Source organism: Chlorocebus sabaeus, chromosome 6, assembly GCF_047675955.1.
Source record: "Chlorocebus sabaeus isolate Y175 chromosome 6, mChlSab1.0.hap1, whole genome shotgun sequence".
Classification (NCBI taxonomy): Eukaryota; Metazoa; Chordata; class Mammalia; order Primates; family Cercopithecidae; genus Chlorocebus; species Chlorocebus sabaeus.
Window position 1 is genome coordinate 58,761,806 of NC_132909.1, and position 22,556 is coordinate 58,784,361.

Below are 22,556 nucleotides of genomic sequence, written 5' to 3' on the forward strand. Positions count from 1 at the left end.
CCCTTGGGGAGCCTCGTGCCTCTGTGGCTACTCCTGTCTCTTCTCAGATGAAGCTGTCCCCGTGGCCCGAGCCCCCAGGTTCAATGGGGACCTCTTTTTTTGAGACAGAGTCTCACTTGTCACCCAGGCTGGAGTGTAGTGGTGCAATCTTGGCTCACTACAACCTCTGCCTCCCGGGTTTAAGCAATTCTCATGCCTCAGCCTCCCAAGTAACTGGGACTGTGGGCGCCTGCCACTATGCCGGGCTCTCTTGTATTTTTAGTAGAGATGGGGTTTCACCATGTTGCCCAGGCTGGTCTGGAACTCCTGGCCTCAGGTGACCCTCAGCCTCCCACAGTGCTGGGATTATAGGCATGAGCCACCGCGCCCAGCCTAAATGAGAACCTCAGATTTGCACCTTGCTGTGAGAAAGGGGTTTCCAGGCTGACTCAAAAGCCTCTGGTCTGGAAATTTAAAAGTATGGCCAAAGGTGGCGGAGGTTCCCCCCATTCCTTCGCTCAGACCCAAGCTTCCTGCAGCCATCAGGGGCAGCCCCAGGCACTTCCCCGTTCCCCACCCCGGGGCTCTCTGTGTGTACTGGATTCTCACCTGGCCGTGCTGCTGCCTGGTAACCCGGCTGGCCACGGCCACCTGCCCCCACCTGCCCGCCTGCCCAGCACTCCCCAAGGGACCCCACAGCCCGGCCTTGACATGTGCGGCCTCTCCCCACAGCCCGGGCGGCGGCCGGCATCCAGCGACGACCGGCATGTCATGTGCAAGCACGCCACCATCTACCCCACGGAGCAGGAGCTCCTCGCCGTGCAGAGGGCCGTGTCCCACGCGGAGCGGGCCCTCAAGCTGGTGTCTGACACGCTGGCCGAGGAGGACCAGGGCGACGGAGAGGAACAGGGCGGCAAGCGCAGGTCATTGGAGATCCCCTTCCCCGGGGCCCAGCTCTCAGCCAGGACAGAGGTCAGCTCCTCGGGACGAGACCCTGCAGGAACCCCCAGCTCTGATGGGCCCTCAGCCCTCGGTGGCCCGCAGCAGCTTTCCAGCCCTGGGAGGGGGAAGTTCCCCAGGTCTCAGAGCTTCTTGGCACCAAACGAGGCTGGTTTGCAGCGGGTGGTCCATGCGGTTCTAATGCCTTAGCGTTCCCTTTTGCTGTTGAAGGCGCATCTAAAAACGTCGTTCACGAGGGACTGACAGTCTCTGTAAACCTCAGTTTCCTCATCGGCAGAAGGAAGCTCAGCGTGATTCTGAACGGACTTCTCCGCCTCGGGGAGTAGTGTAATCAGAGTGGTTCGTGTCACTGAGCACCCGTGTGAATCAGCTCCAAACCCCTGTGACTCTTAGGAAGCGAGAAGGTCCCTACGTCGTCTAAGTAATTGCCATGGAGTGAACTCATCCGGGCGGGAGTCACCTTTTGTTGAAGTCCTTCCTGCTCTGGCAGCTGCTGGGTTTTGTTGCCCTTTTTCTTTTTTTGAGACGGAGTCTCGCTCTGTTGCCCAGGCTGGAGTGCAGTGGCCGGATCTCAGCTCACTGCAAGCTCCGCCTCCCGGGCTTACGCCATTCTCCTGCCTCAGCCTCCTGAGTAGCTGGGACTACAGGCGCCCGCCACCTCGCCCGGCTAGTTTTTTTTTTTAATATTTTTTAGTAGAGACGGGGTTTCACCGTGTTAGCCAGGATGGTCTCAATCTCCTGACCTCGTGATCCGCCCGTCTCGGCTTCCCAAAGTGCCGGGATTACAAGCTTGAGCCACCGCGCCCGGCCGCTTTTTGTTTTTTAAGAAACAGATCTCGCTCTGTTACCCAGGCTGGAGTGCAGTGGCGTGATCGGAGCTCACTGACCCTCAGACCCCCAGGCCCAAGCTGTCCTCCCACCTCAGCCTCCCGCGTAGCTGGGACTATAGGCGCCACCACCACACCCCGCTAATTGTTAACTTTTTATAGCAATGAGGGGTCTTGCTGTGTTGGCCAGGCTGGTCTTGAACTCCTGAGTTCAAGTGATCCTCCCACCTCAGCCTCCCAAAGTGCCGGGATTACAGGGTCACTCTAATCTTTGAATGCTTTTCTATTGTGGTAAAATCCACATCACACAACACTGAGCATGTTAACCTGTCTAAGTGCACAGTTCAGGGGCACACAGCACGTTCACACAGTTGTGTCAGCAACTCCCCAGTCATCTCCAGAACTGTCTCATCTTCCCAGACAGAAACTGTCCCGATAAGCAAACTCCTCATTTTGTTTCATGCACCCACGCGTGCCTACCCTGTCTCTGTGGATTGGCCAGTGCTGGACAGTTCACAGAAATGGAGTCACACACCGTGTGACCTTTTGTGTCTGGCTGATCCACTCGGCCTGAAGGCTTCCTTTTGCTGGAGCGTAGAGTACTGACTCCATATAGGAAATGTGAGCCTCGCACCTGTGGGTTGCAAAGTGTCTCAATACAACGAGCACCCAGGAACCTGCCCTCTGCCTTTTTTTTTTTTTTTTTTTTTTGGAGACCAAGTCTCACTCTGTCGCCCAGGCTGGAGTATGGCGGCACAATCTCGGCTCACAGCAACCTCTGCCTCCCAGGTTCACGCCATTCTCCTGCCTCAGCCTTCCAAGTACTGGAACTACAGGAATATACCACCACACTGAGCTTATTATTATTATTATTAATTATTTTGAGACGGAGTCTTGCTCTGTCTCCCAGGCTAGAGTTCAGTGAGATAATCTCGGCTCACTGCAATCTCCATCTCCCGGGTTCAAGCGATTCTCCTGCCTCAGCCTCCCATGTAGCTAAGACTGCAGGCACCCGCCACCATGCCCGGCTAATTTTTATATTTTTAGTAGAGATGGGTTTTCGCCATGTTGGCCAGGCTGGTCTCAAACTCCTGACCTCAAGTGATCTGCCCGCCTCGGCCTCCCAAAATGCTGGGATGACAGGCGTGAGTCACCGCGCCCGGCCGTGAATTTTCTTAACCCCCGTGAAGCAAAGGCAGAATGCGGCCTTGCTTTCTGTCCCCTCTTGAGCCATGTGGAGCTGAAACAACAGGGTGACAGAGTCCGTGAACGCTGGAGCCATCAGACCTCACGGGGCGGGCCTGGGGCTTAGCGTTTGCTCACGGGGAAGGAAAACGTGGGTTTGGCCACTCGTCCCGGCTACTCCGAGGCATGCCCGGTGACAGCACTTCCGAGATGGATCTCACGGTGTCTCATTTCATCCCGCAAGCGCCTCCCACAGAGTCGCCTGGTCCCATTTCATGGATGAGGATGCCGAGGCACAGAGGGGCTCTGCAAATGGCAGGGTCCCTGTCGCTCAGGAGCCAGGCAGCTGGGGTACCCCGCGTCTCTCCACTGACGGCTCACGTCTGTGGCTTTGTCCCCACAGCAGCGTTGCCCCCCCGGCTCGGGTCCTGAAAGGCGTCATGCGGGTAGGCATCCTGGCGAAAGGCCTCCTCCTGCGCGGGGACAGGAATGTGCGCCTCGCTCTGCTCTGTTCCAAGAAGCCCACGCACAGCCTGCTGCGGAGGATCACCCAGCAGCTGCCCCGGCAGCTCCAGGTAAGGTCAGGACCCCGCCCGTCGCTGCTCCAGGCGTCTGGCTGCCAGCCCTCTCCCCGCAGGAACCTCTGTTACTAAACGACTTTAAGATAAAGAAGCATTAAGCCAGGCACAGCGGCTCACGTCCATAACCCCAGCACTTAGGGAGGCTGAGGCGGGTGAATCACTTGAAGTCAGGAGTTTGAAACCAGCCTGCCCAACATGGTGAAACCCCATCTCTACTAAAAATACAGAAATTAGCCAGGGCTGGTGGCTCACGCCTGTAATCCCAGCTACGTGGGAGGCTGAAGTGAGAGAATCACTTGAACCCAGGAGGCGGAGGCTGTACTGAGTTGAGATTGCACTGCTGCACTCCAGCCTGGGTGACAGAGCGAGACTCCGTCTCAAAAAAAAAAAAAAAAAGTAAATGATGGTGAAAGCTGCACAGAAAACATTTGCAGCAATGATGACTAGAAAGCCGTAAGAAAAAGCAAAAACCCAATTTCAGTTTTAGGGCTGTGAGATGTCAACTGAATTTTTTCCTCTAGAGAATTTTCGTATACTCTTCTCACACTGGAGGATTTAAATTGATCATCTTAGGTTTAAAAAGAAAAATCAGACTGGGAATGGTGGTTCATGCCTGTAATCCCAACACTTTAGGAGGCTGAGGCAGTTGGATCACCTGAGGTCAGGAGTTCAAGACCAACCTGGCCATCATAGCAAAACCGTGTCTCTACTGAAAATAGAAAAATTAGCCAGGCGTGGTGGTGGGCACCTGTAATCCCAGCTACTCAGGAGGCCGAGGCAGGGGAACCATTTGAGCCCTGGAGGCAGAGGTTGCAGTGAGCAGAGATCGTGCCACTGCACTCCAGCCTGGGCCACAGAGTAAGACTCTGTCTCAAAAAAAAAAAAAAAAAAAAGAAAGAAAAATGAAAAATTGGTCCCCAGAGTCGTTCCTTCTTCCTGAGCGTCTGTCACCATCCCTGGGAAAACTCAGCCTTACTCCTTTGACTTTTCCAGTGGACACTGGATGCCCAGGGGATGGGCAGCGCCTGGTTGGGGAGACAGTGTTCCCCATAGAAGGACCAGCACCTGCAGAGGCCAAAAGCAGGAGGCCTAGAGCAAGGAGGGGTGGGCGTGAAGGAATGAGGGGGTGCCTGGATCAAGCTGGGCCTGAAGGCCATACTAGGAGCTAGGATTGCATTCTCAGGGAAGTGGGGAGGCTGGAGGGTTTTGAGCAGGGGAGTGACATGCTCTGACTTCAATGATGGAATTTCACATTTCCTGCACACCTACAACATGTCAGTGGCTACAACGTGACAGATACAGCCCCTGCTTTCTGGAAAACTTGCAGCCCGGTGGCAGAGACAATAACTGAGTACTATGAGAATGGCTAAGGCTGTGGGGAAGCTGGCAGCATCCACCCCAGTCATGTCAACAGAGCCCCTGGGGGCTGACTTGCAGCAGGGAGGCCCTGAGAAGGGAAGGGATGGAAGATCAAGGAGAGAGGGGAGAGAGGTGGGTTTTAGGTGGGAGGCCAGGCTCAGGTGTGAGCACAGGCCGCATGGAGGGTGATGACCATGAACAGGAAGAGCAGACTGTGACACAGACCTCTTGACCTATGTCCTTCTGACAGGAGATGGTGGCATCTCATTATAGTCTTAATTTACTCCTCCCTGACTATGGGGTAATGTGTGTCATTGTGTAAAAAGGGCCGTTTGTGTTTCTTTTTCTGCCAAGTATCTGTTACTTCACTCACCAATTTTTTATTGGATTGCTGATCTTCTTGTTATTGAATTATAGGTGTTCTTTACATATGGAAGCTCCTTATATCACAGGGTCTGTTGTCTGTACATATCTCTACACGTGTGTGCTCCTGGAGGGCTGTGGCTGTGTCTTGGTCACTTGGAGGTTTCAGACACAGGGCACAGGGCCTGGCACCCAGGCAGCAAGTGTGGGAGGCCCGACAGGATTAACTTACACACACCAACCACGTCCTGGCTGATTTACACATGAATCTGGGCTGCAGTAAGGTGGCCTTGTGTTGTATTTATCCCTCCCAGATGGTGACCGAGGATGAGTATGAGGTCTCCTCTGACCCTGAAGCCAACATTGTCATCTCCTCCCGCGAGGAGCCCAGGATGCAGGTCACCATATCCGTCACCTCACCCCTGATGCGAGAGGACCCCTCCACAGACCCAGGTGCGGCCCAGCCCTTCCTTCCGACCACTGTCCCCCGCACGCTTCCCGAGGGTGCTCCCCACACCCAGGCCTGGGGCAGTGTCCGCCTCTGCCCTGAGCAGGAAATGCCACAGCAGCCACACTCCAGCACTGGTGTCCCCCCGAGGATTCCATGGGTCACACAACAGCTGGGTCTCCGGGCAGCAGAGGAGGCGAGTCGGTGACAGTGTCAGATGGACTCAGAGCCTGGCTGCAGGGGCCGTGCTCGGGCGAGTGACACCGTGTCACCTCCCTTGCCCTGACCCAGGGCTGGCACCTGCTTCTCCGGTCCTGGCGACACCAGCCCCAGCGACAATGGACAGGTCTGAGCCATTTCCCCCAGGTCACGGCAGAAGCTCAGTTTGACTCTGTCCGTCAGTCACCGCGGTCCCAGTACCACTGATTAGGAACCTGGGGGATCGGGGGGCTTAAAGCCAGACCTGCCAGGCCTGGGAGGGTGGGTGAGGGGCTGGGCCAGGCTGGGGGCAGCGAGGGTCTTGGCCAGCAGCCACAGCGGAGGCAGCCATTGGTAACACACTGCATGTCTGTGCTCCCGAAGTCTCAGCCAGCTGTGGAATCTTCCAGAACAGTCTCTAGGGCAGTTTTCCAAACTCCTATCATCTTTCACCCCCTTTATAATCTCTTTTGGTCATAACTGAGGGCCATGACCTGCTGAGGTTTCTCTTTCCATCGATTTGATATTTTTTGTTGGTTTGTTTTTTGAAACAGAGTCTTGCTCTGTCGTCCAGGCTGGAGTGCAGTGGCGCGATCTCGCCTCACTGCAACCTCTGCCACCTGGGTTCCAGCGATTCTCTTGCCTCAGCCCCTGAGTAGCTAGGACTACCGGTGTGCGCCACCACACCCAGTTAATTTTTTTGTATTTTTAGTAGAGATGGGGTTTCACCAGGTTGGCCAGGTTGGTCTCGAACTCCTGACCTCAGGTGATCCGCCCACCTCAGCCTCCCAAAGTGCTGGGATTACAGGCGTCAGCCACCATGCCTGGCCCAATTTGTTTTTTAAAGCTTCAGTTCTTTGTTGTTGTTGTTGTTGTTGTTTTTGAGACGGAGTCTGGCTCTGCCGCCCAGGCTGGAGTGCAGTGGCCGGATCTCAGCTCACTGCAAGCTCCGCCTTCCGGGTTTACGCCATTCTCCTGCCTCAGCCTCCCGAGTAGCTGGGACTACAGGCGCCCGCCACCGCGCCCGGCTAGTTTTTTGTATTTTTTTTTTTAGTAGAGACGGGGTTTCACCGTGTTCGCCAGGATGGTCTCGATCTCCTGACCTCGTGATTCGCCCGTCTCGGCCTCCCAAAGTGCTGGGATTACAGGCTTGAGCCACCGCGCCCGGCCTGTTTTTTTTTTTTTTAAGAAGAGCCTTTGAATCATTAAATGGAAAGCCACGATTGGTCCTCACAAATAGTCATCTAAAAACTAAGTACAGTGTGGGGAAGAGAGTGGCTTTCAGTGCTAGCCGAAGGCTCTAACACAAATGCGGAGGAGGCTGGGGAGTGGCGCTGTGGTGGGGGCGGGTTAAGGGTTGGCGGCCACTAGACAGCGGCTCTTTCCTGACTTGGGTGGGTGATGAAGTGAGCGGAAATCCTGTGAGGACCGATCAGCGACCGAAGACCCGTGAGCCACCCCCCAGGAAACTGCACTTCCTGTCGGCCTTTTCCTGCCCCCGCTTCCCCTCCCCAGGCCCAGCGTGGTGGGTGGGAGGTGAGCTTCTAAAACTCCCTTTCTAGGTCGGGCATAGCGGCCCACCTCTCTAATCCCAGCACTTTTGGAGGTCGAAGTGGGAGGATCGCTTGAGCCCAGAAATTCGAGACCAGCCTGGGCAACGTAGTGAGACCCCATCTATAAAAAAAAAAAATTTGGCGAGGCTCAGTGGCTCGCACCTATAATCCCAGCACTTTGGGAGGCCGACGCTGGCAGATCACCTGAGGTCAGGGGTTCGAGACCAGCCTGCCCAACATGGTGAAACCCTGTCTCTACTAAAAATACAAAAATTAGCTGGGCATGGTAGCACATGCCTGTAGTCCCAGCTACTCAGGTGGTTGAGGCAGAATTGCTTGAACCCGAGAGGCGGAGGTTGCAGTGAGCCAAGATTGCACCACTGTACTCCAGCCTGGGAGACAGAGCAAGCCTCCGTCAAAAAAAAAAAAAAAAAACAAAACCGTTCCTCATACACACCTCTGCCATTTCCCTCTCTGCCCCAGCGGAGTCATTTCCCTGACAGATCAGCGGGGATGGTTGTGAACCAGTGGGAAACCTGGGCACCATCCCCTGACCTAAATGAACCAGGGCCTCCCACAGTGTTGTGTGTAATGAAATAAGAAAAATATCCTGTTTTGGTTTTTGGTGTTTAAGAGACGGTGTGTCACTGTGGTCCAGGCTGGAGTGCAGTGGTGCAGTCATAGCTCGCTGCAGCCTCGACCTCCCAGGCTCCAGCAGTCCTCCCGCCTCAGCCTCCCCAATGCTGGGACCACAGGTGTGTGCCATCATGCCCGGCTAATTTTATTTTTTGTAGAGACAGGGTCTCGCCATGTTGCCCAGGCTGATCTCAAACTCCTGGGCTCAAACAATCCTCTTGCCTCAGCCTCCCAAAGCGCTGGGATTCCAGGAATGAGCCACCGTTTTCCAGTTGAGAAAAATATTCTTTTTTTCTTTTTCCTTTTTTTTTTTTTTTTTTTTTGAGATACAGTGTCACTCTGTCGCACAGGCTGGAGTGCAGTGGCATGATATTGGCTCACTGCAACTTCCACCTCCCGAGTCCAAGCAATTCTCCTGCCTCAGCCTCCCGAGGAGCTGGGATTACAGGCGTGCGCCGCCATGCCCAGCTAATCTTTGTATTTTTAGTAGAGACGGGGTTTCGACATGTTGACCAGGCTGGTCTTGAACTCCTGTCCTCATGATCCGCCCACCTTGGCCTCCCAAAGTGCTGGGATTACAGGTGTGAGCCACCGCGCCCAACCGAGAAAAATATTCTTGAAGGAAAATAATAACCCGGGAGGGAAAAGGGACCCACATCTCTCCCAGACTCTGGGGCCATTGTCGTCAACAACAGGACGTGTTGAAATCTGACCCACTTTCTCCCTTTTTATGATGCATGTGGAAGTTTCTAGAAATCTAGCTTAATTCATAGTTTCCCATCTTCACCCTCATCGGCTAACCGAGAGCGTCAGGACTGAAATCCCTCAGTAGCAATAGGTAAGGTCAGAACTTCCCAGTAGATGAGGTTTTCCAGGAACGGTTTGTCTGGTCCTCACTGTGTCTTAGCAGGACAATCTGGGAGGAACCCTCATTCCCCAGATGGATAAAACAAGGCCTAAAGGATTGAGACCGGGCATGGTGGCTCACACCTGTAATCCCAGCACTCTGGAAGGCCGAGGTGGGAGGATCACCTGAGGTCCAGAGTTCAAGACCAGCCTGGCCAACATGGTGAAACCCCGTTTCTACTAAAAATACAACAATTAGCCAGATGTGGTGGCGGGCACCTGTAATTTCAGCTACTTGGGAGGCTGAGGCAGGAGAATCACTTGAACCCAGGAAATGGAGGTTGCAGTGAGCCAAGATCGTGCCACTGCACTCCAGCCTGGGTGACAGAGTGAAACTGTGTCTCAAAAAAGAAAGGATTGAGGGGCCCAAACCGAGCCCCTCACCCCATCGGCAGCAGAGTGGGATAAGGTACCTTCCCCGCACACCTTGAGGTTTTTCTTCTAGAAGGCGTGGAGAAGCCCCAGGCTGACCCAGGTGATGTCCTGAGCTCCGAGAAGTGCCTCGAGTCCCTGGCCGCCCTCCGTCATGCCCGGTGGTTTCAGGTCAGGGGGGCAGGGGTGGAGCAGGGGGAGAGGGGTGACTTTGAGGAACGTGTCTCAGAGGCACCAGCCTGAGCCGGTGCGGCCGCCTCAGCCTCATGGGCTCCCAGCGCAGACCAGGACGCCCTCCATCAGCTTCCTGGCTGAGCACTGACTTGACAACCAACGCCGGCTCCCGGCTGATGGGGTCAGGAAACGTGGAAGGAGTGGGTGCTGTCCTGGGGGTGGGGACGCTGCCGTCCCGTGGCCACTCAACGGCCTGGTGGCACCGGACTCATCTGGAAGTGGACTCTGCTTCCACTTGCCACCTTCGAGGCCGCCAGGGCTCCCCATTGTCCTCCCCGGGGTTCGTGCTCACGACACCACACCATGTGGCCGTGTGAACCCCCGAAAGTGAACCATGTGCTTCTCCCCCGAAGGCTCGAGCCAGCAGCCTGCAGCCATGCGTGATCGTCATCAGGGTCCTCAGGGACCTCTGCCGGCGTGTGCCCACCTGGGCAGCCCTGCCAGCCTGGGTAAGGCAGTGCCTGGCGGCCCAACCCCCCACTGGGACCCCCGAGGGGCTCCGTGGCCCTGACAGGCCCAGGTCGAGAGACAGACCCCTTCCCGTGAAGGAGCCGGCGGGAGACGTAGCACTCAAGAGAGGCCGTGGGAGTCCCTGAGGTCCCCTGGGCGGGGGAGACGGCCCTCTGCACAGCCTCATTTGACTACCATTATTCAAAACCCAGAACCTCGCATGAAAATGCGGGACCGGCCAGGGAAATGTGCTGTGTCGGCCCGACTTCGTGGCACCACGGCAGAGGGGCCCAGGCAGAGGGGCGGAAGCCGGACTCCCCATCCTGGCTGCACGCCGGACTCCCCATCCTGGCTGCACACCGGCCTCTGGCTGACCCAGCCCAGACCCACCTGCTTTGGAGAGGAGACCCCCTGTGGCTCTAACACCACCCCCCGCCTATCCTGGTAGAAAGAGGAGGGAGAAGCAGCAGCAGAATCCCCCACACACAAGGTTCATGGAGCAGACCCCAAGCCCATGCCCCCCACAGAGACCCCAGGAACCTATCCAGTCCCCAGGCCTTCTCCACCAGCCACAAGCCAGCCAGCCACACCCAGCCTCCTCCCCTGCCCTGCGGGTGTCCCCCATCCCGCGCTGCAGTGGCGTCCCCCATCCCGCGCTGCAGTGGCGTCCCCCATCCCGCGCTGCAGTGGTGTCTCATTTCGCGCTGCAGTGGCGTCCCCCATCCCGCGCTGCAGTGGTGTCTCCTTATCTCGCGCTGCAGTGGCGTCTCCCATCCCGTGCTGCAGTGGCGTCTCCCATCCCGCGCTGCAGTGGTGTCTCCTTATCTCGCGCTGCAGTGGTGTCCCCCATCCCGTGCTGCAGTGGTGTCCCCCATCCCGCACTGCAGTGGCGTCCCCCATCCCGCGCTGCAGTGGCGTCTCCCATCCCGCGCTGCAGTGGTGTCTCCCATCCCGCGCTGCAGTGGTGTCTTGCCTGTGGTCCCCGCCACCGGGCCCGTGTCCTTCATCCACACCCACCCACTGCCCAGTGTCCAGAATGCAGCGTGGTACAGAGGCTGTTTGTTTTGGTAGAGATTAAGTCTTTTTTTTACTTTTATTTTTTTTTTTGTTTTTTTTTTTTTTTTTTTTTTTTTGAGACGGAGTCTCGCTCTGTCGCCCAGGCTGGAGTGCGGTGGCGCAATCTCCACTCACTGCAAGCTCCGCCTCCCGGGTTCACGCCATTCTCCTGCCTCAGCCTCCCGTGTGGCTGGGACTACAGGCGCCCGCCACTGCGCCCGGCTAATTTTTGTATTTTTAGTAGAGACGGGGTTTCACCGTGTTAGTCAGGATGGTCTCGATCTCCTGACCTCGTGATCCGCCCATCTCGGCCTCCCAAAGTGCTGGGATTACTTTTATTTTTTTAATCATTTTTTTGAGACGGAGTCTTGCCATCTCGGCTTACTGCAACCTCTGCCTCCTGGGCTCAAGCAATTCTCCTGCCTCAGCCTTCCGAGTAGCTGGGACTACAGGCACCCACTGCCACACCCCGCTAATTTTTGTACTTTTTTTTTTTTTTTTTTGAGACGGAGTCTCGCTCTGTTGCCCAGGCTGGAGTGCGGTGGCGCAATCTCAGCTCACTGCAAGCTCCACCTCCCGGGTTCACGCCATTCTCCTGCTTCAGCCTCCTGAGTAGCTGGGACTACAGGCGCCCGCCACAATGCCTGGCTAATTTTTTGTATTTTTAGTAGAGACAGGGTTTCACCGTGTTCACCAGGATGGTCTCGATCTCCTGACCTTGTGATCTGCCCGCCTCAGCCTCCCAAAGTGCTGGGATTACAGGCGTGAGCCACCGCACCCGGCCTTTCACACCCATCGTTTAGGGGAAACGTCTTCTCCACTCCTGGGAGGCGCTCACAGCAGCCGGCTCCGTGCTGGGTGACCAGTGTGCGGCTGTCCCGACGTGCAGAAAACCTGTGTTCCCTGAGACCTGTTTTCTGGCTGTGGCTGAAGAGGTGGCCACACAGTGCTGTGGAGGCCAGCATTGCCCCATCCCCTCCTGCCCTCGGGAGCTGGCCACAGGGGGACGTGGTGGGGTAGGGCGGCTCCTTCCCCTCAGCTGAGGCGGGCCCCACGCGGCCGACAGTGCGCGTGACACTGGTGTGTGACGTTACTGTGGACCAACTGGGGAAACTGAAACTCGGAGGGGTGGAGAAACCAGCCCATATGGGAGGCTAAGGCAGGAGAATCACCTGAACCCGGGAGGCGGAGCTTGCAGTGAGCCGAGACTGCGCCACTGCACTCCAGCCTGGGCGACAGAGCAAGACTCTGCTCTCAAAAAAAAAAAAAAAAAAAAAAAAACCAGCCCGTGGCCGTGCCAGGAGGTGGCAGAGCCACACCACGGGCCGCCCTCCTCAGCGGAAGTTCAGTGGGTGGTGGGAGTTAGAGAAAGAGCCGAGGGGGCCTCCTGTCCCAGGGACCCCAGGACCTCCCGGCAGACAGGGGCTGCAGCACCCCCCAAAAGCACAGCAGCCACTCTTCTGTCCCCACCAGGCCATGGAGCTGCTGGTGGAGAAGGCTGTGAGCAGTGCAGCGGGGCCCCTGGGCCCTGGGGACGCGGTCAGGCGAGTCCTGGAGTGCGTGGCCACAGGGACGCTCCTGACAGGTCAGTCGCCGGGCCAGAGGGCCCAGAAGGTGGGCAGCAAATCGCAAAGACCAGGACCCATGGCCGTGGTACAGACGGCTGGGGTCACAGACACAGAGGAAGTGTCCAGCCCAGGCACGAGAGCGGCCCACGACACACACATGCTCCCAGCAGGAAGGCAGACAGGGCCGAGGCCATGGAGGACACCACCCTGCACGCAGGGCACAGACACGCAGGTCCCCGAAGGGAGGGCTCAGCCTCCACCCAGGAGACAACGGTTATGTTATCTGGTGGCCACGCCCACCGGCGGCGGCACAGAGCCACCCCGGCAGAGAGCCACCCCAGCGCCTGTCCTCCAAAGATTATCCAGAGGGAACAGCCAGGAGCTCAGATGACAGGGGGCGCAGAGTTGCCCAGCACAGCGTGTTCTACACCAGCAGAGGGAAGAGAACGCGGCAGGACACACTCGTGTGAGAGGGTGGCGGTCAGATACGGAAAAGGGTGTTTTTGAGTCATTTTTAGTGACATAGGATATCAAGTGAAAAGAGAGCATAAAGCTTTGGGCCCGTTGCCTGAGCCATTATGTAAAGCACACGTGTAGGCACGCACACGCACGGGCACACACGTGGACATGAGTGCATGCACATACACGGACATGCATGCACACGGGCACACATGCACATACACCCATGGGCATTTACGTGCACAGACGGACACACACGGGCACATGGGCACACATGGGCACACATGGACACACACATCAGCGTACATGTGCATATGCATGGGTGCACACAGGCGCACACACACACACACACAAAGCCCAGGAGGTGCTGGCAGCCCAACGGGCTTTTTTTTTTTTTTTTTTTTTTTTTTTTTTGAGACGGAGTCTCGCTCTGTCGCCCAGGCTGGAGTGCAGTGGCGCAATCTCGGCTCACTGCAAGCTCCGCCTCCCGGGTTCACGCCATTCTCCTACCTCAGCCTCCCGAGTAGCTGGGACTACAGGCGCCCGCCACTGCGCCCGGCTAATTTTTTTCTATTTTTTAGTAGAGACGGGGTTTCACCATGTTAGCCAGGATGGTCTCGATCTCCTGACCTCGTGATCCGCCCGTCTCGGCCTCCCAAAGTGCTAGGATTACAGGCTTGAGCCACCGCGCCCGGCCGCAGCCCAACGGGCTTTGAAGGGCTGGGAGGACTCCCCCGTGAGCCCGGGTGAAACCCTGACCTGCTGAGAGGCCTGAGGGTCAGAGGCTGCAAGTATAGCCCCCTGCATAGGCCTGAGGGTCAGAGGCTGCAAGTATAGGCCCCATGGTGTCGAGGGCCGGCCCTGTCACCGTCTTTCACGAGGGCATTCTCGCCTTCTTTGCTGTTCCCACTCCCCCTCACAAAGATGGGCCCGGACTCCAGGATCCCTGCGAGAGAGACCAGACAGACGCCCTCGAGCCCATGACCCTCCAAGAGCGGGAAGACGTGACCGCCAGCGCCCAGGTAGGAGGGCCAAGTCCACGGCAGGGGTGACACCCAGGTCCCAGCTCCGGCTTGCAGCCGTGCAGTGTTCCCTGAAATGGCCCAGGTTCCACCTTCTCTCCCTCCCACTGAGATGTACAGGAACAGGAGGGTGGCCTGTGGGTGGCAGGACCGTGCATGGGGACAGGGCCAGCCTGGCATGGTGGCGTGGGGCTGGCAGCTCAGAGCCAAAGCCACCACTGCAACGAGGCCCAGACCTCAAGTCTCACGGGCAGGGACTGTCCTCCCTCCACATCGCTGACCATGGTCCTAGAAGCCCAGCTGTAGCCGGCAGCTCGGCCTGTCCAGCCCTCACCTGTGGTTTCCTTGTTTGCAAATTTGTTTATAAGAAAAATCTCCCAGCAGCACGAAAACCAAACCACAGCGGCTCTGACGTTTCTGAATTTTGCTTTTAACGGGATCCGTGAAATGACTCGCAGTGCAGGATGTGGGGCCCTGCAGTGAGGTGGAAAGAGCTGGTGGTCAGTGGAGTGGGTGGCCTCCTGGGACAGTCCTTGCAGTCAGCCAGCACCAAGCGAAAATTCCTCAGGCCCTGCGGTGGCCCAAGCTCAGCAGTCGTAAGAAGCCGTGTTGGCCAGGCCAGGTGGCTCGCACCTGTCCTCCCAGCACTTTGGGAGGCCAAGGCGGGCGGATCACAAGGTCAGGGGTTCGAGACCAGCCTGGCCAACACAGTGAAACCCTGTCTCTACTATAAATACAAAATTAGCCAGATGTGGTGGCACATGCCTGTAATCCCACCTACTTGGGAGGCTGAGGCAGAAGAATCACTTGAACCCGGGAGGCAGAGGTTGCAATGAGCTGAGATCGCGCCACTGTACTCCGGCCTGGGTAACAGAGCAAACTCTGTCTCCAAAAAAAGAGGTGCGGGGAGTGTCTTGAGGGACACAGGATAGGGCTGGCCCATCTGCTAGTGGCTACAGATGCCAGCCCCTCTGTGTCCTCAGCACTCGGGGAGCAGGGTGGGCGGGGGTCCTGATGGGCTGTGTGTGCCCCGCAGCACGCCCTGCGAATGCTGGCCTTCCGGCAGACCCACAAGGTCCTGGGCATGGATCTCCTGCCACCCAGACACCGGCTTGGGGCCCACTTCCGGAAGAGGCAGCGGGGACCTGGCGAGGCCGAGGAGGGCCCAGGGGAGAAGAAGCGGGGCTGGCAGGATGGAGAGGGGCTCGTGTGAGCCACCTGCCTCCCCAACCTGCAGGCCTTCACATCCCTGCACTTCTGGACGTGTGCCCACTGACCAATGGCAGCATCATCCCTGCCGCTGGACAACAGTCGTTTCCTTTTGAGTAACGCTCTGTAGGTTTCTTTTAAAACACTTGTGCTTCAGGCCGGGCACCGTGGCTCATGCCTTTAATCCCAGCACTTTGGGAGGTCGAGTTGCTTGAGCCTGAGAGTTCAAGGCCAGCCTAGATGACAGAGTGAGACCCCCATCTCTCCAAAATATTTTTTAAAATCAGCTTGGCGTGGTTGGTGGCCAGGCGCAGTGATTCATGCCTGTAATCCCAGCACTTTGAGAGGCCGAGGTGGGCGGATCACCTGAGGTCAGGAGTTCAAGACCAGCCTGGCCAACATGGCGAAACCCTGTCTCTAGTAAAAAAAAAAAAAAAAAAAAAAAAAACACACACACAGATTAGCCTGAAGTGTTGGTGCGCACCTGTAGTCCCAGCTACTTAGTAGGGAGGCTGAGTCCGGAAGATTCCTTGAGGCCAGGAGGGCAGTGAGCTATGATTGCACCATGGTACTCCAGCCTGGGGAACAGAAGACCTTGTCACTTAAGAGAAATTTTTTTTAACATTTGTGCTTAAATTGTTAGAGAAATGACACCATCCAGACCCGGGAGCAGCACCCCCTCCTGGAGGGCCTGGTCCCCCAGGCCAGGTGGGCCAGCAGTATAGCAAGCAGATTCTAAACTGGGGGGTTTCTTGCTGACTATAAACTCACCTTGTTTAGGAAGGGGTGAATTTAAAATACCTCCTTTGGGCCGGGCGCGGTGGCTCACGCCTACAATCCCAGCACTTCGGGAGGCCAAGCTTGGTGGATCGCTTGAGCCGAGGAGTTTGAGATCAGTCTGGGCGATATGGTGACACCCCATCTTTACAAACAATTAGCCAGATGTGGTGGCCCAAGCCTGTTGTCCCAGCTACTCAGGAGGCTGAGGCTGTAGGACCCCTTGAGCCCAGGAGGTCGCGGCTGCAGTGAGTCGAGATTGCACTACTGAACTCCGGCCTGGGTTACAGAGCAAGACCCTGTCTCAAACAAACAAACAAACGAACAAACTTGCTTTGGATGCCTCTGCGGCATGGATTTGAAATCAGGCCCTGTTCTGGGGCCCTACCACGTGTGCAGGACAAGCCCAGGGGAGCTCCCAGCCGGCATCCCTGCATCCCCAGCCCAGCCTGCTCCGAACAGACCTTCCGCCCACTTCCACGCCGGGGTGTCAGCAGGGCCTGAGCCAGGCTTGTCCCCTGTTGGGAGGGCCACAGGGCCAGGTGGACACAGCCGACGGGCGATGAGGATCCTGGCTGGGCCTCCCCCAGGAGCAGCTGTGCCTGACAGTCAGACCCGGAGCCCAGGGGCACCCCCACCCGCCCTGAGCCCTGTACCACTGAGTGCCTTTCACAGAGAAAACCTGTTCTGCCATGTGTCGCTGAGGCCTGGAGTTTAGCTTTCATCCTTCCTCCCTCCCTCCCTGATGTAGGCCTCGGCTGGCCCTGAGGCAGGGGGTCCCCAAATACCCCCTTGTGGGAGCAGGGCCCAGGACCCGTGCCTGGGGGACCCGGGGAGGTGCCGCCATCCTATGGATGCTGGCCATGGTGGGCAGGCGCCTCCTGGCACTGATGGATGTGAGGGCACCCCCTTCTGAGCCCCCACCCCAACCTGTTCAAACCTCCCGCTTGGTCAGTTTTTTTTGGCCAGCTGCCCCGTGGCATTGAATGAGGAAAGTCCACCTTTAGGCAGATGTGGGCTCCAGCCACTGGCTTGGTTTTGTTTCTCCGTGTTTGAAGGACAGCCTGCGTGTGGCTCTGTCTCAATGTCTTTGTAGAGCTACCTGGAAACTGGGAGGCGAGGGAAATAAAGGAAATCATTTGTCTTCTGTGTGAGCCGTGCCGTCCTTCCCGCGGGATGTAGGTGACCCCAAATGCTGGCCTCTTCACCTCCTTCTCAGGGTCCTGGGTGGGGGTCTCCCAGAAACTGCAGCCTGAATGTGGACTGGGAGGGGCCCAAGGGGCTGGCACTGCTCAGTGGCTGCTCCCCAAGGCATGGGCATCCTCAGGCTGTCCCCTCACAAGGGTCCCCTGGGAACACAGACACACCGGCTGAGAATCACCCGTCCCAACGTCTCCCATAACCCAGCTCTCTGCCTCGGTCCTTGAGGGTTCCCCTGGCCCCATCCTAGAGACACACAGTGAGATGCTCCGGAGGCTCCCCGAGGGCTTCCTGGAGGAGGAGGTAACTACGCTGAGTTTGGAAGAGATGTCTCTGCCCACAGAGTACTTCCCCTGCCACGTTCCCAAACCCTCAGAAGGCAGGCGGAGGGTGTTCAGATGCTAAGGCCTGGTCACAGTGGAAGAGTTTCGTGACAGCTTCCGGCCCACAGGACTTCCCTGGCAGCGTTTGTCGGGGCAGGTGGGGAGCAGAGTGGGGAGGAGGCAGATGCAGGGTGGGGGCGGCGGGACGGGAGTGGCAGGGGCTGGGTGTGGAGGGACCGCTGTTTCACGCCTAGACCAAAGGAAGGGGGTGGGGAGCCACCAAGGGGTCCCCTTCTAGTAGGGATTATCTGTCAGCAACAGGAATTGCTGGTTTAGCCTCCCCGGAGGGCAGGCTGCCTCTCAGCCACTGGCCTCTTCCACCTCACACCCTCTCTCCTGCTTTCCACTCTATTCCAAATTTCTTGGGAACTTCACTTTCTTTCCTACACACTCCGTCCACACACAGCCCCTCTCTCTGTCAGCATCGCGGCAGCAGCATGGCCATTTACCCAGGGCCCAAGATGACAGCCACCACCACCAGGGAGCCCTCCTGGACTCCTCTGTGCTCCCGGCCAATCCATGAGGAGGATATCTTGTCAATTCCAGTTCCATTTTTTTTTTTTTTTTTTTTTTTTGAGACAGGGTCTCACTCTGTCACCCAGGCTGGAGTGCAGCAGCTCGATCTCAGCTCACTGCAACCTCCGCCTCCTGGGTTCCAGCAATCCTCCCACCTCAGCCTTCCAAGTAGCTGGGACTACAGGCCTGCATCACCACGCCCAGCTAATTTTTTGTATTTTTAGTAGAGACGGGGTTTCACTATGTTGGCCAGACTGGTCTCAAACTCCTGACCTCAGGTGATCCGCCCGCCTCAGCCTCCCAAAGTGCTGGGATTACAGGCATGAGCCACCGCGCCTGGCCTATTCCTTGAGTTTAAACCATGCATCTTTGAAACGATTTGGTATGTGTCTTCCCCTTTAGAATGTGAACTCTCTGCCTGTCAGGAAGCCTGTTATCACCAATTGGATCGTCACTGTATTCCCAGATCTCGGGCAGGCCAGGTGGACACTGAGTCAACCTCAGTGCTTAGAGCCACGCTCTGACACCAAAAGACGTGTCTCTTTCTGGTGGTTAAGAGAACACCATTTGTCCGCCGGGAGCAGTGGCTTGTGCCTGTCATCCCAGCACTCTGGGAGGCCGAGGCGGGAGGATCACTTGAGGTCAGGAGTTTGAGACCAGCCTGGCCAACATGGTGAAACCCCGTCTCTACTAAAAATATCAAAAATTAGCTGGGCATGGTGGTGGGCGCCTGTAATTCCAGCTACTTGGAAGCTGAGACAGGAGAATCTCTTGAACCCGGGAGGCAGAAGTTGTGGTGAGCTGAGATCGCACCGCTGCACTCCAGCCTGGGCAACACAGTGAGACTCTGTCTCAAATTTGTCTCCATCTCATTACCGGAGAGAGACTCCAGCTAAGGCTGTGGGGACAGAGGGAAGGGACAGGGGAAGGGGCACGCCCTGGCAGGCCTGGCGATCACAGTAGCTCCTGGTGGGAGGCACCTCATCCCCTGCTGTGAACCCCAGGCCTTACCTGCAGCCTGCTTCCTCCCTTACGCCCTGGGAGAGGCGGCTCTCGGAAGCCTCCCACCCACGGTTCCCGTTCCCATCCCCGGCTCCCCGGGAAGCCAAACAGGATTCCCACCACCAGGTGGTTGAAAACCAGCCCCGCTGACAAAGAGTTAAGTCGGCCCTCCTAGCAACTCCAAAAAACCAAGTTTAGGCGGCGCGACAGCAAAATCAAGCAGTTGGTTAGCAAAAGGATTGGGTGCAGATGGATGGACCGTCTGGGCTACGGAGCCCACGGGCCTGAAAAGCAGTCGCTCCTGACCCGTCCTGCCCAGCCCTCGTCCCACCGGGCCGCGGTCCCCGGAGCAGGCCGGCGGGTGGCGGGAAGACACCGGGCTGCAGGGGGCTGGAGAGGCAACCCCTCCCTCCCTCCCCGCCAGAGCACTGGAGCGCGGGGACCTCGGCTGCGGATGCTGGCGGCGAGCCGGGTTGCTAGGCGACATCGGTGAGTGTGGGCGGGATGATACCGGGCGTGTGGGCAGGGCTGGAACCCAATCCGGCAGGCGGGCTGGAAAGACAAAAACGGAAGGGCAGGCTGTCACCTGCATCTGCAAGGTCAGGGACAGGACAGGACGGAGAGGCGGCCGCTAAGATGCCCTGAGTCCCCCAGCCTTGCAGGCAGCATCTCCCTGGCCAGGCTCAGGGGACGTTTGGGAAAAGATTGGTGCCCGTCTTGTCCCGGGATGCCTCCCTGGTTTAGCTTCTGGGACAGAGAAGATGTTTCGGGTGATCGGATTAAGACCCACTTTCCTGGTTAAGGTGGAGAAGCCACCCTGGGTGGAAAATGGTCCCTCCCAAGTTTTGCACATGAAATGCATTAGGAAGCATCGGCCAGGTGCAATGGCTCACGCCTGCCATCGCAGCACTGAGAGGCCGAGGCGGGCGGATCACCTGAGGTCAGGAGTTTGAAACCCCGTCTCTACTAAAAATACAAAAATTAGCTGGGTGTGGTGGCGCACGCCTATGATCCCAGCTACTCGGGAGGCTGAGGCAGGAGAATCGCTTGAACCCAGAGACCAAGGTTGCGGTGAGCTGAGATGGTGCCACTGCACTCCAGCCTGGATGAGAGAGCAAGACTCCGTCTCAAAAAAATAAATAAATAAAAATAATAAAATAAAAAATGATGATGGCAAATTTTATGTTACATGTATTTTTCCATATAAATGTTTTTACTGTGAATTGGGTTTTTCTCATTATGAAAAACTTGGACAATCCAGAAAAATGGAAGAAGGAAAACAAAACAATCACAAAACAATCAACCACTGTGAACACTCCATTTCCCTTCCGCTTTCTTTTCCTTTTTTTTTCCCCTGGAGACGGAGTTTCACTCCTGTTGCCCAGGCTGGAGTGCAATGGTGCAATCTCGGCTCACCACAGCCTCTGCCTCCTGGATTCAGGTGAGTCTCCTGGACTGTCTCCTGAATAGCTGGGATTACAGACGTGTGCAACCACACCCAGCTAATTTTTGCATTTTTAGTAGAGATGGGGTTTCACCACGTTGGTCAGGCTGGTCTCGAACTCTTGACCTCAGGCGATTCACCCGCCTCGGCCTCCCAAAATGCTGGGATTACAGGCCTGAGCCACTGCGCCCAGACATCCCGCTTTCTATTCTTGAATGCCTGGTTGTTTATGGGTGGATCATTTATACCATCTTGCTTCCTGCTTTTCTTCACTGGGTATCATAACGACATTGATTCATCACCTGTTTACTGTGTGCTTATGATCTAACTTAATTCTTCTCATGACCTTACAAGACACATTTTATTTTTCTTTGAGACAAGGTCTCGCTCTGTCACCCAGGCTCAAGTGCAATGGTATGATCTCGGCTCACTGCAACCTCCGCCCCCTGGGTTCAAGTGATTCTCCTGTCTCAGCCTCCCAAGTAGCTGGGACCACAGGCGTCTGCCACCACGCCCAGCTAATTTTTTTTGTATTTTAGTAGAGATGGGGTTTCACTGTGTTGCCCAGGCTGGTCTCGAACTCCTGACCCCAGGTGATCTGCCTGTCTCAGCCTCCCAAAGTGCTGGGATTACAGGCGTGAGCCGCCGCGCCCAGCCTCAACTCCTGTTCTTTCAGCTGCTCATTCATTCCGTCTGTGTGTTGAAGGCCTGTGATGTGTGCTGGGCCACCCTTCATGTGGTTTCTCCATTTCTCCCGTTGAGGATGTTGACATTTATTCCGTAGACAATCAACAAACACTCACCGCCTTCCTTGGGGAAGCCAAGGCTGAGCCAGAAGCCGTCACTTCACGCAGTGAGGGGGACTCTGGGCTCCGGGCTGTAGTCAGAGCGTGGTCCTTTAACTTATCAGCTATGGAGCGCGGGGACAGCTCATGTTACCGTCTTAAGCTTCCATAAAATTGGGGACAAACTGGTAGCACCAACCGTGCAGGGAGCTGTGAGAATTCAGTAAGAAAATGCATTTTAAAATGCGTGCCACACAGAAAGGTTCAGGCACAGGGACCCAGGTTCCATGGAGGGCAGGGATGGGGGGCTGTGCAAATGGGCCATTAAGACCAAGTGCAGTGGCTCATGCCTGTAATCCCAGAACTTCGGGAGACTGAGGCAGGAGGATCACTTGAGCCCAGGAGTTTGAGACCAGCCTGGGCAACACAGCAAGACACCATCTCTAAAAAAAAAAAAAAAACAAAAACAAAAAATAGCCAGATATGACGATGCATGCCTGTAGTCCCAGCTGCTTGAGAGGCTGAGGCAGGAGGATCACTTGAGCCCTGGAGGTCGAGGCTGCAGTGAGCTATGATCATGCCACTGCACTCCATCCTGCACGACAGAGTGAGACCCTGTCTTTAAAAAAAACCAGGCCAGGCACGGTGGCTCACGCCTGTAATCCCAGCACTTTGGGAGGCTGAGGCAGGGGCATCACCTGAGGTCAGGAGTTCAAGACCAGCCTGATCAACATGGTGAAATTCCATCTCTACCAAAAAAAAAAACCTTAGCCGGGCTTGGTGGCACATGCCTGTAATCCCAGCCACTTGAGAGGCTGAGGCAGGAGAATCACTTGAACCTGGGAAGCAGAGATTGCAGTGAACCAACACCGTGCCGTTGCAAAAAAACAAAAACAAACAAACACAAAACCCAGGCCATTAAAGTCATACATAGAATAGTGACCCCAGATGCCTACCCTCTTGTGGCTTCTAGAACGCTGGATGCCAGGTTACGAGAAAAGCCTTCCAGATGCTGCTAATGTTTTGGGATTCCCGCCCAGTAACCACCCCCCAATCTGCCAACCACCCCACAGTGAAGCCGCCC

The 22,556-nt window shown here is 56.5% G+C and overlaps 1 protein-coding gene across 6 annotated transcripts in view; it reads left to right on the forward strand.

Moving 5' to 3' along the window:
- Nucleotides 1–17,286, forward strand: part of LOC103233695 (zinc finger RNA-binding protein 2) — a 69,327-nt gene extending 52,041 nt beyond the window's left edge. For 3 of the 6 annotated variants that reach the window (XM_073017118.1, XM_007994807.3, XM_073017120.1), the window contains 6 exons: nucleotides 712–902; nucleotides 3,355–3,526; nucleotides 5,569–5,707; nucleotides 9,441–9,538; nucleotides 9,955–10,050; nucleotides 12,581–13,515. In XM_073017118.1, coding sequence (XP_072873219.1) covers nucleotides 712–902; nucleotides 3,355–3,526; nucleotides 5,569–5,707; nucleotides 9,441–9,538; nucleotides 9,955–10,050; nucleotides 12,581–13,066 — 1,182 coding nt within the window. In that variant the 3' untranslated portion in view covers nucleotides 13,067–13,515. Of the gene's footprint in view, nucleotides 1–711; nucleotides 903–3,354; nucleotides 3,527–5,568; nucleotides 5,708–9,440; nucleotides 9,539–9,954; nucleotides 10,051–12,580; nucleotides 13,516–14,058; nucleotides 14,157–15,192 lie in introns of those variants that run through there. The other 3 variants (XM_007994808.3, XM_007994809.3, XM_073017119.1) reach the window with 3 other exon arrangements.
- Nucleotides 17,287–22,556: the final 5,270 nt, after the last annotated feature.